Genomic DNA, 13,533 nt, shown 5'->3' on the forward strand with positions numbered 1-13,533 from the left:
AGTGTCTTTGATCAAATGTGAATAACCTGGTGCATGATACACTAAATCTGAACAAACATACTCTGATTTCTCAGGCTTTTACCTATCCAGGATCTTATCCTTACTAAATAATGTTCACCAAGGAATTACTAAATAAAAATTACTGTTTAATTCAGATTTCTAAGCAGACCTAACCTGTCTTTGAGTAAGTAAATATCAGCTCTGCTTCTATGTTTTGTTTTGTTTTTTCTGCTTGATATTCACTGAATGTTTCAGTATGTGTTTGTGATTTTGTGCACTTATGTGACTGCATCACTTCCTTTCATCTTATAATCTCTGGTCATTTGGGGATTCTTGTGGGATCAACCATCTGGGTCAGTGTGCCTGTTTAAATCAATTTAAGTTTGTGGAACTTAAGCTGGGGTTTGGTTTGGTGTATGACCAACTATGCATAAATGATAGAACAAAATCATCTGTTTCCGTGTATTATCTATGCTAGGGTTTGGCGGTCAGCCTGCGTAATTACACCAGTTTCACCGAATCGTCTCTGTCTCCTGTAATAAGGGGACCCTAACAGACTTTTAGCAGGGTAAGTTCCAGGCAAGATGCCCTGGGGACATATCTTGTTTTCTCAAAACCACATCACGCATGTCTGGAATGTAGCCTTACTCGTCTTTGTGTCGGAATTCTGTTATTTTTCCATTACTGCCGTGGAGCAAATGAGAGAATGTTCCAACATCCTAATCAACTTTAGGTTCTTTTAATGCCGCTCTAAGAGCGTGTGTGAGACAAGAATTTAATAAAGCCTGAACTGCTATTGGAGAAAAATATCCAGGATGTGATGTGAATATTAAATTTTTTTTGTGGCCACTGCAGCATTAATAAAACTGTGACAGGTTCATTGAAATAGTGTAGACTTTTCTTTGCACAAAACTCTTTCTTTGTGCCTATTGGCACACACCTTCACACATCGCTTCAAAACTCATGTTGATACCAAGCCTATAAGTGCTGCTGACTGAATCTGTGCAACGTTGTTTAATCTGAACAAACTCCCGTTTCAGGACCAGACTGTCAGTCGATTTTTGAAGTCTCTGAAGCGTTGTGCAAAAGGTCTGCTGTAGTGGTTCCCCAGCTTTCCAAAGCTCACACAGTTTGATCTCCCTGTCTGTCTTCATGCTGTGTTCTGTGCTTCCCCCAAAGCCTGCAAACAAACCAAAGTTATTTCCAGCAGTGTAACTTTTTTCTGCTTCTTCATGTAACCAGGCAGCTGTTGCAGGTTTTGTGTTATTTCTGATTGTTTTGAAGCTGCTTTATACGTCTGTCTACGTCAATGTACTGCTAATGCAAAGAGACCTTGGGGCAAGGCTATGACTGAAATGGTACATAAATGTTTAAGTGCTTTACAGCACAAGGCGTTTTATTTTAATTAATTTTGCAACTATATGCAAGCTGTGTACCACAAGATTAAATGTTTATAAAACATGTTCAATTTTCTTTTCCAAATGTTAAATCTTTAAAGTCCTGCATTAAATTGACTCGTCTTTAAGGTGGTATCCATGGGTAGCTTGGCACCACTCCCACAGCTCCTGTGTTTTGGATCACTCTGTGGAATTCTTGTTCTGAAATCTTGCTTACAGACAACAAATATCAACTTTTGTGTCAGATTGGTCCAACCACATTGTTGAAGATCATCACTGAGAAAGAGAACTGCTTCTCTGACTACAACCTAGAGACTAAACCCCAGCCTTCAACTGAAGAGCAGAATTCTCGAGCCCAAAGACAGCGCTCATGCTCTGTATTTATTTCTGCATGCACAGGCACATTCATTGTGAAGTCGTCCACCAGGGTCAGACTTTTAATGTTTTCTTAATGCTTCAGTTCTACTGTAACATCACAAGGCATCATTAATAAAGCAGTTTGAGCCTAACAAACATCATCACTACTCACCAACCTGGCGTCTGTATCATCTTCCTTAAAATGCAGTCATAATATAGATGCAGTCAGAATGGGGTGATCCGAAAACTGCAGCGATGCTTGAAGCAGTCAGCATGTGCACAAGGAGACAAGCAAATTAGATATGAATTTTGGTGGAGTTGCAGATCTTTTTGACCAAACCTTATACTATATCCAATGCCAAAATCCACACAAGAAAATTGTCAAAGTCCCCCAAAAAACTGATCAGACCCACAGGAAACTGTAATTGTTTTATGATTTATTTGTGACATTTTGGCATTTCCATGTATTTCCACTTCATTCAGTTTGGAAAAGTCAAACAATTCCTTCTCCTCCCTGTTTACACTCGGTGGATTTGCACTCCTTCATGAAGCTGAAATGGACAATTATAAATGAAGCCATTTGTCAGTGAAATAATATTTAGACTATCGGAGTAGAGCTGGAGCCAGGGGCTCCACAGCTAAGGTAGCAACGCAGAGAGAGAAGTGTAGGAGCATAAAGAGACTCTGAATTAGGAATTGTTCTGCAAGAGGACATGGAGAGAACAGCGGGATTATTTTAGATGTTGGTGGATAGGCAGCGTATTTGGTGTGTGGGAGAAAAATGCAGACAGTCATCAGGTATTTTTTTTTTTTTAGCTCAATTCAAAAGAAATCTGTGGTTATTGTTTCAGCACTGGGACATTTCCTGTAGTTAAGTTAAAGCAAGGCATACAAATTTTATCTACACAAGCACTGCATTAAAACCAAGATCAGAACAAGTTATGAATTAAAGACAGACAGACACAGAACAGAAGAGGTGGGCTAAAACAGAAGACTGGTGCATTTCAGTATTAAAAACTTAATTTGTCCAAGCTACATCTCTAAATTATATACAGGCCATTTGGTGTAGAAAAAGGGATTAGTTAATCCAGTTATTTCAGACTGCATAAAAAGTAACTCCTCAGTGGGGAATCACACTTGGAGCTGCCGAACAGACTCTTAAATACACTGATAAGCTCCAAATGCCCTCAGCTGTCTCAGATGGAAGGACACCAATCTTCTGCAACATTTTTACCACTGTCAGATCTATGTATGCCTGTCGTTCACTTTTTTTGCTTTGTGATGGACAATTTTATACCAGCTTTTACAACAAAACTTCCAAAAATGCTCCTATTTGGTCATCTGTCTTTTTTATAATTTATAAATAATGGAACACCTTTTAGAAAAGAGTACAAAGTCATGTACAACCTTTCCCCAAAAACCATTTATTTCTATTACTGAGTCCATCCAGAAATGATGAGCGAGGAAAGAAGTTGTATTTGTATGTGTAGTGAGTCCACAATCTCAAAGCTGGTTTGGACGCTGATTCAAGGTGGTGTACTGTTCACTTGGACAAGAAACTAAGTCAATGGGCCATACTGGAACTGAGTCTAAATACACATCAGGGAGTAATGCAAGGTCCGATAGTAATGGGACAGGGAAGAGAATGGATATAAGAAAGAATAACCTTCAAAATATAAGAGGAATCAACAGAAATAAAGAAATTCACCTACACAAACAAGAAGAGCCAGGCAGGCAGAAAAACATCTCAAGGGTAGAGCCAATAAAAGTCTAAAAATACAAATTTTACAGCATAAACTGTGACGTGAAAGTTGTGAGTATGCTTTCATAATAAAGATTCTTCCGTTACCTATTAGTCTACCTCTGTCTTGGAGCCACAGTGATGGGAAGTGGTCCCCTATTTCATCTTAATAGCTTGGCTGTTTTTCTTTAATTGTTGCTTTTTATCAGTTCCCTTCTTCTATCCTCACAATCTCTTCATTTAAAGCTTAGCTTGACTGTGCCATGTGTTCTACAGTGCAAAAACCTTCAGATTTGTGAGGGGAAGATACTAACCAAACACCTGAAGCTGACACCTGCTGGCATTTTAACATTAGTAATAGAAAAAAGCTGGATAAGATGTTGAATTCAGATAGCAGAAAGATATCCAATAAAACAGAGACTTGCAGGTTATGATTTTAATGTGTCCTGACTTCATCCACTTAGTGGTGACCAATTGCAAAGGAGTGAGAAACACCTGCAGCACAAGTCTGGCAGACCTCAGCTTTGTTGCATAGCTGTCAGTCCTCATCGTGTTCATCCCTCCTTGGGCGCTGCCTTTCTCAGCTGCAGTGTCTCTTTTTCTTGAGTATCTTCAGGTAAACTGCTACATAGAGTTAGAACAGCTTAGGGGCTCTCTGTATTTCATTTATATTCATTAGAATCCTTGAAAATATTAAACTTTTATATGTTTTTGTTTGCAAAATTAAGTTGGTACTCACATGAAGTTAATGCATCAAGGTTAAAGACAGTTGTTTTTTTTTAATGCCACAACTTTCTACATGGCATCTTTTGCTTTGTTTCTTTCAGCTCTTCTCTTGCTGTATGACGTCACCAACAAATCATCCTTTGACAACATACAGGTTAGTCATTCTCTTGATTAAATAATTGTGTCCATAAAACAAAATAGTACTCACTTTTATGCAAGTACATAGTATGACTGCATCACATGTCCATTCCAAAATTCACCTTAAAAGTAGTGCATGTAAGTGATCAGAGTCGAGGATGAGAGGAAGCTGCTAGTGAAGATGTCTGGGGTGGGTCTGGGACACGGGTTTCGATGCCTGACGTGTGCTTTTCAGTAGTCTTTAAAAAGTGAAAGGATGTGGCTGGATCAGGGCCACAAATGTCAAAAAATTATCTGCGACATCTCTTACATTATTCATCGTCACTGGAATAAGTGGAAGTACAATCTGACTTTGTAATGCTGAACAACATCATGACCAAATGGCAATCAGGAAAATGGAGATTGATTACTATGTCATTGTAATTTGTGGTGGGGTGGTTGGGGGAAGGCATTATGGAGTTCTTCCCATACTGTCCAGTGGGAAAAGTATGAATGAGGTCTGTGCAAAGGGGAGACTTGAATGAAATAACTAATCGGATCAGGAATATGAAGGAAGACTGAAAGTTAGGGTAGCATGGTTACCTTATTGTCTAAACTTTGTGATATTTCTCAGGAATAAAATTCAGGACGATTTAATTATTAGGTGAAAAATATTTTTTACAAATGTAGTTAACTTAGTTTCTTTTATGAATCACTAGGGGGGCATCTGTCGGCTACACTTGGCCTTATCGTTAGGCATCTAGGCCAGTACCACTAATAATGGCCAGCAGGTCAATATTAGTATTTCTGCAAGGTCATCTTAAAATTCTCTTTTTGTCTACTAGGAAGTAATGGATGCACTCGGACAGCAGGAGCACTCAGAACAGATTAGTTGATGAAGGATTAAATTAATAATAATCACATGACCACTTGTGTATATGAAACCATTTATTATTGTTTGTAATGAGACCAATTCAATCCAGAACTTGTTGTGGGCTTATAGTTTTGCTTAAACACAGCAGTTAGATCCAGTCAGTCTCATATAACACTGTTGAAATCCCAAATTGCAGCATAGTGTTTTCTTCCCTGAACTTTCTGTATTGATTCATAGATTTCAGAACAAAACTGATATTTTCTGTCATATAATAATTATGTTATATACTGCGTTAAAAGAACAAGCAAAACTCTTTCAGTTAGAAATCAAAAAAGAAATGCCAGCAGCACAGCAGGGGAGGACATGAAAAGATGCAAAAGTCTATAAAGAAAACAATTTGTTCCAATATTTAAATGGGAAAAATAGTTTTCACTGATGTTAAGAGCACAGGCTAAACAATTACTCATTCATTATCAAAAATAAATTTAAATTATTTGACAATTTGACACCAGTAAAAGTGAAATAACTGTCAGAAAGGGCTGCAAAATGGCAGCTTTTACAGAAACCTCTATTTCACCATTTACCCTCCTCAGCAACAACAGTTGTCAAAAGAGGTAGAGCTGTGTCAGCTGGTGTCACTTTGTAATCATAGCACTTGTTCCCCTCTGTGTAATAAGTATAACCTGCAGCACAAGGGGACACAATTTGCAATTGCTTTAATTTACAGTGACCAAAAAAGGATTCATTCAGTGCACCAAAGGGCTTGTTAAGGCACGAAGAGCCTGTTTGTTACCAGCCTGTGCTAGAGAAATGTGATGTGCCTATCTGCCCTGTGAGATCACTGAAGCAGGAATGATGCTTTTCAAGTCCAGATTTGAACAACAGCTAAAGTGAGAGTGGGGGTTGGGGGGGTTATGTGAGTGCAGAATGCAGAGAGGAAGGACTGATACGTTGGCAAAATAGTAACACAGGGGAGTACGAGTAGCAAACTGTCAGCTATCTGACACAAAATCTAGCTAGAACAGGCCTCTGGCCCTTGTCTTCATGGTCCAACACACAGTGCTACGGGCTATTTTTTTATATGGAAGTCTTTACTGTCCCAACAATCTTCACCCATGGGTATACCTGCATACTCCTCTAACCTGCTGTGTATCAAATTTGACTTTTTAACCACATATTTACTGTATATATTTCATATATAGATATATTAGCACAAAATAACAAATTGCTAAAGAAATTTCTTAAACCCAGTGTAAGACTTTCTAAATTTATTTAACAAAGATAAAGGACACTCAGATTTGAAGACTGCAAACTGATTAGAAAATATTTAAAAGGGAGTGCAGCAGGAGTGTAAAATGGATCTCTGTATTAATTGTGACATTAATTGTGCCAAAAGTTTGCACTTCTTACTGCATTACTTTGAAAAACTAAGCATATATTATTCAGTGAAGTGCATGTACAAACATACCATATTTGAGAACGACTATAAATGAGCCTGGAAGCACTTTATTTTAGTAAACTAAGTGAGACAGGTTGTGTGGACTTATTGTTGTACTGTTGTGAGAGGCTGTGGAGCATTTTTGTGTTTGTTTCGATTATTAGCTTATCATTTACTGTTCGGGCCAACTTGGATCAAATTCCACAGTTTGTGGCCTATGAGCAAATATAAGTTTGAGACCTCTAGCTTAGTGAGCTGCAAACATTATTACATGTATACATTGTAAGCTTGGTGTAAAATGATAGATGAATGGTGTCAGTTCACTTCAGGTAATGGATCTGTGGATGTGTCAGGTTTCATAGCAGCTTGTTAAAAAAAGGTCAGAGAGATCACCAAAGGCAGTCTGATTTATTCTTTGGAGAGTATGGATATCTGCTTTTTTTTTATGGAGCTACAGTCTGAGTAGAAAACCAGCCCCTTTACGTGATTTAAATATAACTCAACAATTTTCCAAGTTGAACAAATGGAGCAATTCACAGTATGGCCTTCCAAAAATCAAAATCTGCCACTGTTTTCGTCAAGTCTCCCACTTGTTTTTGCTCTTACCTAATTAAAACTCCCTATTTGTCTTGTTCATACGAGACTATTTTTACTTTTTAGAGTTGTAAATTAGGGCTGAACGATTATGGAAAATAATCTAATTGCGATTTTTTTGCCCCAATATTGCGATTGCGATGCGATATGCGATTATTTTTTAAGGTATTTGTCTTCTGTATTATTAAACAAAGACAAGCAATACATCATATAGTATGGCCAATACTATATTACATTAATTTTAAACTGTTCTTTCCTGGAAGACAGACCTCTGTTATGATGACATGAGGTGATGCATGAATTGATGACTGACATTTTTATTTAACTTCTTCAATCACAACAGTATATTTGAACATACACAATAGTTTATTTTTAGCTTACAAACATCTGAGCATAAAGTGCTGACAAGGAACCCTGGTGTAAACATTAAAATGAAAGTCAGTACAATGTGCAGATTGCAGAAATATACATAAACAAAATCAGTGGCTTTACCACACTCAGTTTTTCGACATCTGTGAACTACTAGACAGTCATTCAATTAAAAAATAATATTAAATAAATAAAACTAATAAATAAAAAATACACACATCTTACTGATCTCTGTAGTCAGTAACATTACACATAAAGTGCAAACATAATAGCAATTGTATAAACACACACACAAACACGCCTTTAAAGTTTAAAGGCGTGAAATTGGACGGTCTAGTTCTGATTAGCGTCACCGCTGTCTCAGTGGAGTTTAATAAACTCGGCCGTCTGCTTCTTGCTATCTAAAATATAACCAGACACTGGTGTAAATTCTCGACTGTCTCATACTTCTGTTTAATAAGTTTTCTGTTTGACGTTTAGTCAGCTGTGTGAAAACCAAGGAGGAACCCACCCGGGGGATTAATAAAGTTTTATTTTATCTAATCTAATAACTTTAATCTCAGCCAAACCGATTTACTCACGAACAAACAAAACACTGAAAAAAGCCCAACAATAACATTTTTAGGTTGTCTAAGTGACTTATATATTACGTTTAACCCGAGCAGCGAAACTCCGCGGTGATCTGAAAATGATGTGCCGGGAGTTGTGCCGTTCTCGGCCGCATCAGTAACCCTCGAGCTCCCGGCTAGCTGTCGAGCTGGTGGGTAGCAGACGCCTCTGAAAACGTCGAAGCACTTTTGCAAATATGGGATATCTTGATAAACCGAGCAGATATTTGATGTTTACACAACTACTTTCTCGCCTGAAAATATGTTAAAAGTTTATTTTGTGACCCAGAAAGATTAGTATGAGTAATTTTAAAACTTAGTAGCGGCCACCATTGCTGGAAACTGGAGTTTGGCTGGGCCGCGCTATGAATTCTGGGATATGGTAGTAATTTGGACAGCCTTCGGCGCGTCGCTGTGACGTAATCGGTCTACAAATGCGGCCTCAGGAGGATGCAGCCCATGAATTGTATAATATAATCGCAGTATAATCGCAGCCTTTGCGGTTAGAAAATTGCACTTGATCATGTCGCGATATTATCGCAAATGCGATATATCGTTCAGCCCTATTGTAAATGTAGGCACAAATAGTATGATAAGCAAAGTTAAATGAACAGCTTGACTTTCTGTCTATTTTTGGTTGTTTCACAGCTTGGTGGAGTCCCCCCCACCACCACCGCCCCCGAGATTGTTGACGTTTATTTAATACAGTTATAGTCTCCTACTGATACATTTACACTAATCCTCTGAGGCACAGATTGACAAGTCCTTCCCCACCCTGCTCAGCCTTCTCCCTCCCTGTTTCATATCCTTCCACCACTCTCACACTCAGTCAGTGTCTATTACAGGCAGGAGATATGTTGGCGGTAAGCTGCAGATTCCTGCTGGCATACTGCTGCCTAACGAGCACTAACTCATGTTAATGAACACTAATGGTGATGAATGCCACTCTGAAGGAGAAGCAGAAATGAGATAGGCAAATAGTTCTCCTTTTCTCGTGCCCTCAGAACCGCTCCCCTCTGCAGTGTTTCGAGGACACAATTACAGCAGCACATTAACATCATTCGAGCTGTCCATCATCTCTGAGAGAAAGACTCAACATGTAAGGCAATAGAAGTCCAATCAGTTCATCTCATGAATGTTCCAGCCGCTGTCACTTGGATTATGTTTTAAGTGGTTTGAAGATAAAGTCAAATTCATCCACAAATGATTTCTTGTATGTGCGCTGCATCATAAACATCTGGCTGTTTCAGAGTTACTCAGGTGTTTCATGCCGTCCTGGCAAGCACTATCAATCAGTGGTTTGTTTATATAATACACAGTGGCAAGTAACGCAAGTCTTTATTTTTGCAGAACTACACAACCCATTTAGTAACATGATGAATGCCTTCTTGTCAGAAGTGGTGCTTCAGGGAGACTATAAAAGTCTATTTAGACCTCTGCCGCAAATTATTTGTCTGGGCTTGTGTTTTAAATAGCAGCCTGGCTCCTGTGGTGCCATCGTTCAGGAGTAAGATCATTTGCTCTTTGTGGGAATTAGAGTGTCCTATCGAAATTATTCACTCCTGTCTGTTTGTCTGTTAACCATCAAGTCATGAGAGATTTCTCCTCATCATTAACATCTGGGGCTAACAAAAAAGTTGGTCTTAAAATAGATATTCAGTTATTATTAGACCATTATAACAGCATGAGGTCAGGGCAAAATCGATTAACATTGGTAGGTTAACATTTATGCTTTTTCTTTTGCAAGTCTATATTTTTATTCTGGGATTCCTCTAAAGAAACTTTGCATAATTCATAGTTTTAAAAAATGTCTCACAGCCTCTCAGTTAATCATCTGTCCTAAACAGAGATGTTTTAACTTCTCTCTCTTAAATGTCCGCTTTCTAAGTAGCTGCAACAGAGGCAAACTAACTGTAAGTGTTCTTAAGACCTATTTTCTCTTTGTTAAAACAAAATCCATACTTGGATTTACACACTGCAGTCGCTTCAACACTTTTTCTACCTGAAGGGAAGCGTCTGTCAGTGAAATAGTTACATGGCTGCTTGGATACATAAAATAAGTAAGTTTACTTAACAGTTATATCTAACATAGCCTCATTAACTTTCTGTTACAGTTACCAGTTTTACACATGTACAGTAAGCTGTGTATTAATTCAAGGAATTTAAAATAAATTTCCTTTACATGGAGCCAATTCACAGCAGCAGTTGCCTCGAAGCACTTTATATTCTAGGATTAAAAGCTCTACAATATTAGAAAGAAACCCTGAAAATCAAAATGAGCAAGCAGTTGGCAACAAAGGGAAAGAAAAACACCCTTTTAACAGGAAAAAACTTTCTGCATAACGATGCTTAGGGAGGGCCAGCCAGCCACCAAGACTGGTTTAGGATGAGGGGAAGAATGAAGACGAAAGACTCAGTGCATTGTGGGAAATGACCCAGCAGCCTACACCAACTAAAGCGTAACTAAGGGAGGATTCAGGGTCACCTGATCAACCCTAACTATATGCTTTATCTAAAAGGAAAGTTTTAAGACTAATCTTAAAAGTAGAGAGGGTGTCTGTCTCCTGAATCCAAGCTGAGAGCTGGTCCCATGCTAGAGTGACCTCCAGTCACTCTAGGAACCAAAAGTAAGCCAGCACTGTGAGAGCGAAGTGATCTGTGAGGATAATAAGATGCTATGCAGTCTTTAAGATATGACAGGGGCCTGATTATTTAACATTTTGTATGTGACGACGAGAAGGATGTAAAATTCAAGTCAGAATTTAACAAAGGGCCCATAAAGAGCAGCTAAAATGGGAGAAATGTGCTCTCTTTCTAGTCCCTGTCAAAATATGACTTCTGAGATTATTCAAGTATTCTGATTCTGATACTCTCGCTGCAGCATTGTCGATCCACTGAAGGCTTTCAGGCAGCTTTTAGAGCGAGCTGATGGTAATAAATTACTGTAGTCCAACCTAGAAGTAATAAATGTGGGAACTAAGTTTTCAGCATCACTCTGTTTCTATTTTTATTTATTGCACAAATGATACAGGCAGGCCCTGTATACTTGCTTGATGTGCACGCTGAAGGGTATATCCTAAACAAAAAAGACTCAGAGATTCCTCACAGTGGTACTGGCCAAGGTAATGCCATCCAGAGTAAATATCTGGTTAGACACTATGTTTCTAAGAAGCAACCAAAGGGTCACTAGTTTGATTCCAGCCAGAGACACAAATCCCTTCAGGGTTGCATCAAGAAGGGCATCTGGCGTAAAACTCTGTCAAATCAAACATGCAGGGCTATCCACTGTGGCCACCCCTTGTGACAAGGGAGCCTCCGAAAGTGACATTTGAGTTAGACTCAGAAGTCAATGGACTGGAAAGAGAGAGACCAGGTGTATTAACAACCAACATGGCTTGCATTTATTTCATGGGATCTATACCGCTTCTAATCCTGCAGTTTTATTTCAAACTTAAAATATTAAATCCCATAGCTTTCTGATAACCTTAGAATTGATCAGTCCCCTGACAGGGATCAAAATTAATCTCTCCAAAGGCACATGGTGTCTGTTGGGATATTGACTATGCAGATCAGTCGCTCTAGCCTAGATTGAAATTCATTTTCCGCAAATGAAATGTAATGTTTCTTATTGAACAGTCTGGCTTTGGTACTGATCATTGAAAGATTAATTACCATCTAACTGCACTCGCACTGCCGATGTCCAAATGCCTGATCATGCTTACATGTCTGCATTGTAGAAACACAATGAAAGCAACGAGGGGGATTAAACCTTCATCTGTCTGTCTTCATTCATCTCTCTCGTTGCGTCCCCGGGGCATGGATTGGCTTCAAATGAAATGGCCGCCTGCCTACCACATTGCTGTTCACTAAATGTCATGGCACCACTGCACCAGATGGTGATGAGAGAAACTGTCATTAAATAATGCAGTGATGTGAAGTCAAATACCATTCATTTCACAGTCTGTGGAGACTTTTGGCATTTGTGAAACGACCTGTTTCAAGCTTCCAGGTGTTTTATGTTGTTGTGCTTTGAAATCATCCTGATTATTCTGCACAGTCGGTTCCTCTGCAACCTAGTTACCTTGTCGCTCAGACATCACCTTTAAATTGGCGTCCTGCGTGGAACATTATTAGTATGTCAGCTCCATTGCTTCCGCAGATTACTGTAGTCATATATATGATGCAGCCAGTGGACCGTGGATCTGCCAAGGCAAAGCGCCAGAGGAAAAAATGATGTACCATTGTTCAGGCAGCTGCTTTCTGTGGACATTTCCATTTACTTTGATGTCGGCCCCAAAGTGACAAAACAAATGGGGGCACTTACAGTACGTGCACACAAGCAATGTAAGATGAATGAAGACTCAAGATTTAAGTCGCTTGCTATTTGTTGTTGTTGAAGCAATTCCAGAAGTGATATGACCAGAACCCCAGCGGATGGATTTATGTTACAGGTGCCTCGTTAAAATAGCTTCAAAATCAGTGATTCTATAGGCCCTTTTTCTCTTCCTCATCTCACCATTTTTTGTTATATAACACCACATTTGTGCACCAGAAAGCTCCTTTTATGGTCGTCTGAGTGTATTGAAACTCTGCTGAAAGAAGCTCTTTACCTGTGAGGGGGCTGGCAGGTCAAAGGTCAAAGCCGTTTATCATATATTTTCAGAAGAGAAATATGATTCGTTGGCTGCCACTGTCTCTCCTTTAGCTTCCTCAAAAAGCATCATTACCCACTTGGAAGTTAAAGTAAAGAAAACAACTTAGTCATAAATGAAAGTACTCAATTCTCCTGTTATTATATCAACATTAAAGATTGTACAAGAAGTACAGGCATGCCTTTGCTGCATTCACACTTTCCTTGGCATAAAATATCTTCATCTGAAGGGATATATAGTTTATTTAGGATTTGCTTTAAGGAGAAAAGAAAAGAAAGAAAAAACCCAAACAAAGGGTTGAAAAAATTGGGGAAGGTTTTTTTTTTTTATATTACATTTTGTGTGAAATGTGTTTGCCCAGGGTGAGTCATGCACTTACCTTACACATTGTTTGTCTGTGTCTGTATCGTTTTATCTTCAGATAATGTCATTTTCTGTCACACTTTTGTCTTTTTTGGAGGGTTGTATCGCTACCCTGCATGAACAAAGGCAGAGGTGTCATTGTGTTTGTTGCGGTTATTCTGGCTTTTTATCACATTGGTGCTGTCCTTTTATCATCCAGACAGAGGGACCTCACACTGTTTGTTTTTCGATTATTTGTTTAAGCAGAAGAGAGCTGTCGTTAAAACACACTCGCACACATACATGAATTTGTGATGA

The 13,533-nt window shown here is 38.8% G+C and overlaps 1 protein-coding gene across 1 annotated transcript in view; it reads left to right on the forward strand.

The window, feature by feature from the left end:
* Positions 1 to 13,533, forward strand: part of LOC309704297 (ras-related protein Rab-26-like) — a 55,319-nt gene that overhangs the window by 25,526 nt on the left and 16,260 nt on the right. Inside the window, exon 5 of the mRNA XM_082529365.1 lies at positions 4,323 to 4,375. Within this exon, the coding sequence (XP_082385491.1) occupies positions 4,323 to 4,375 (53 nt within the window). The remainder of the gene's footprint in view (positions 1 to 4,322; positions 4,376 to 13,533) is intronic.

This window comes from Aulonocara stuartgranti (assembly GCF_965226115.1).
Source record: "Aulonocara stuartgranti genome assembly, chromosome: 4".
NCBI lineage: Eukaryota > Metazoa > Chordata > Actinopteri > Cichliformes > Cichlidae > Aulonocara > Aulonocara stuartgranti.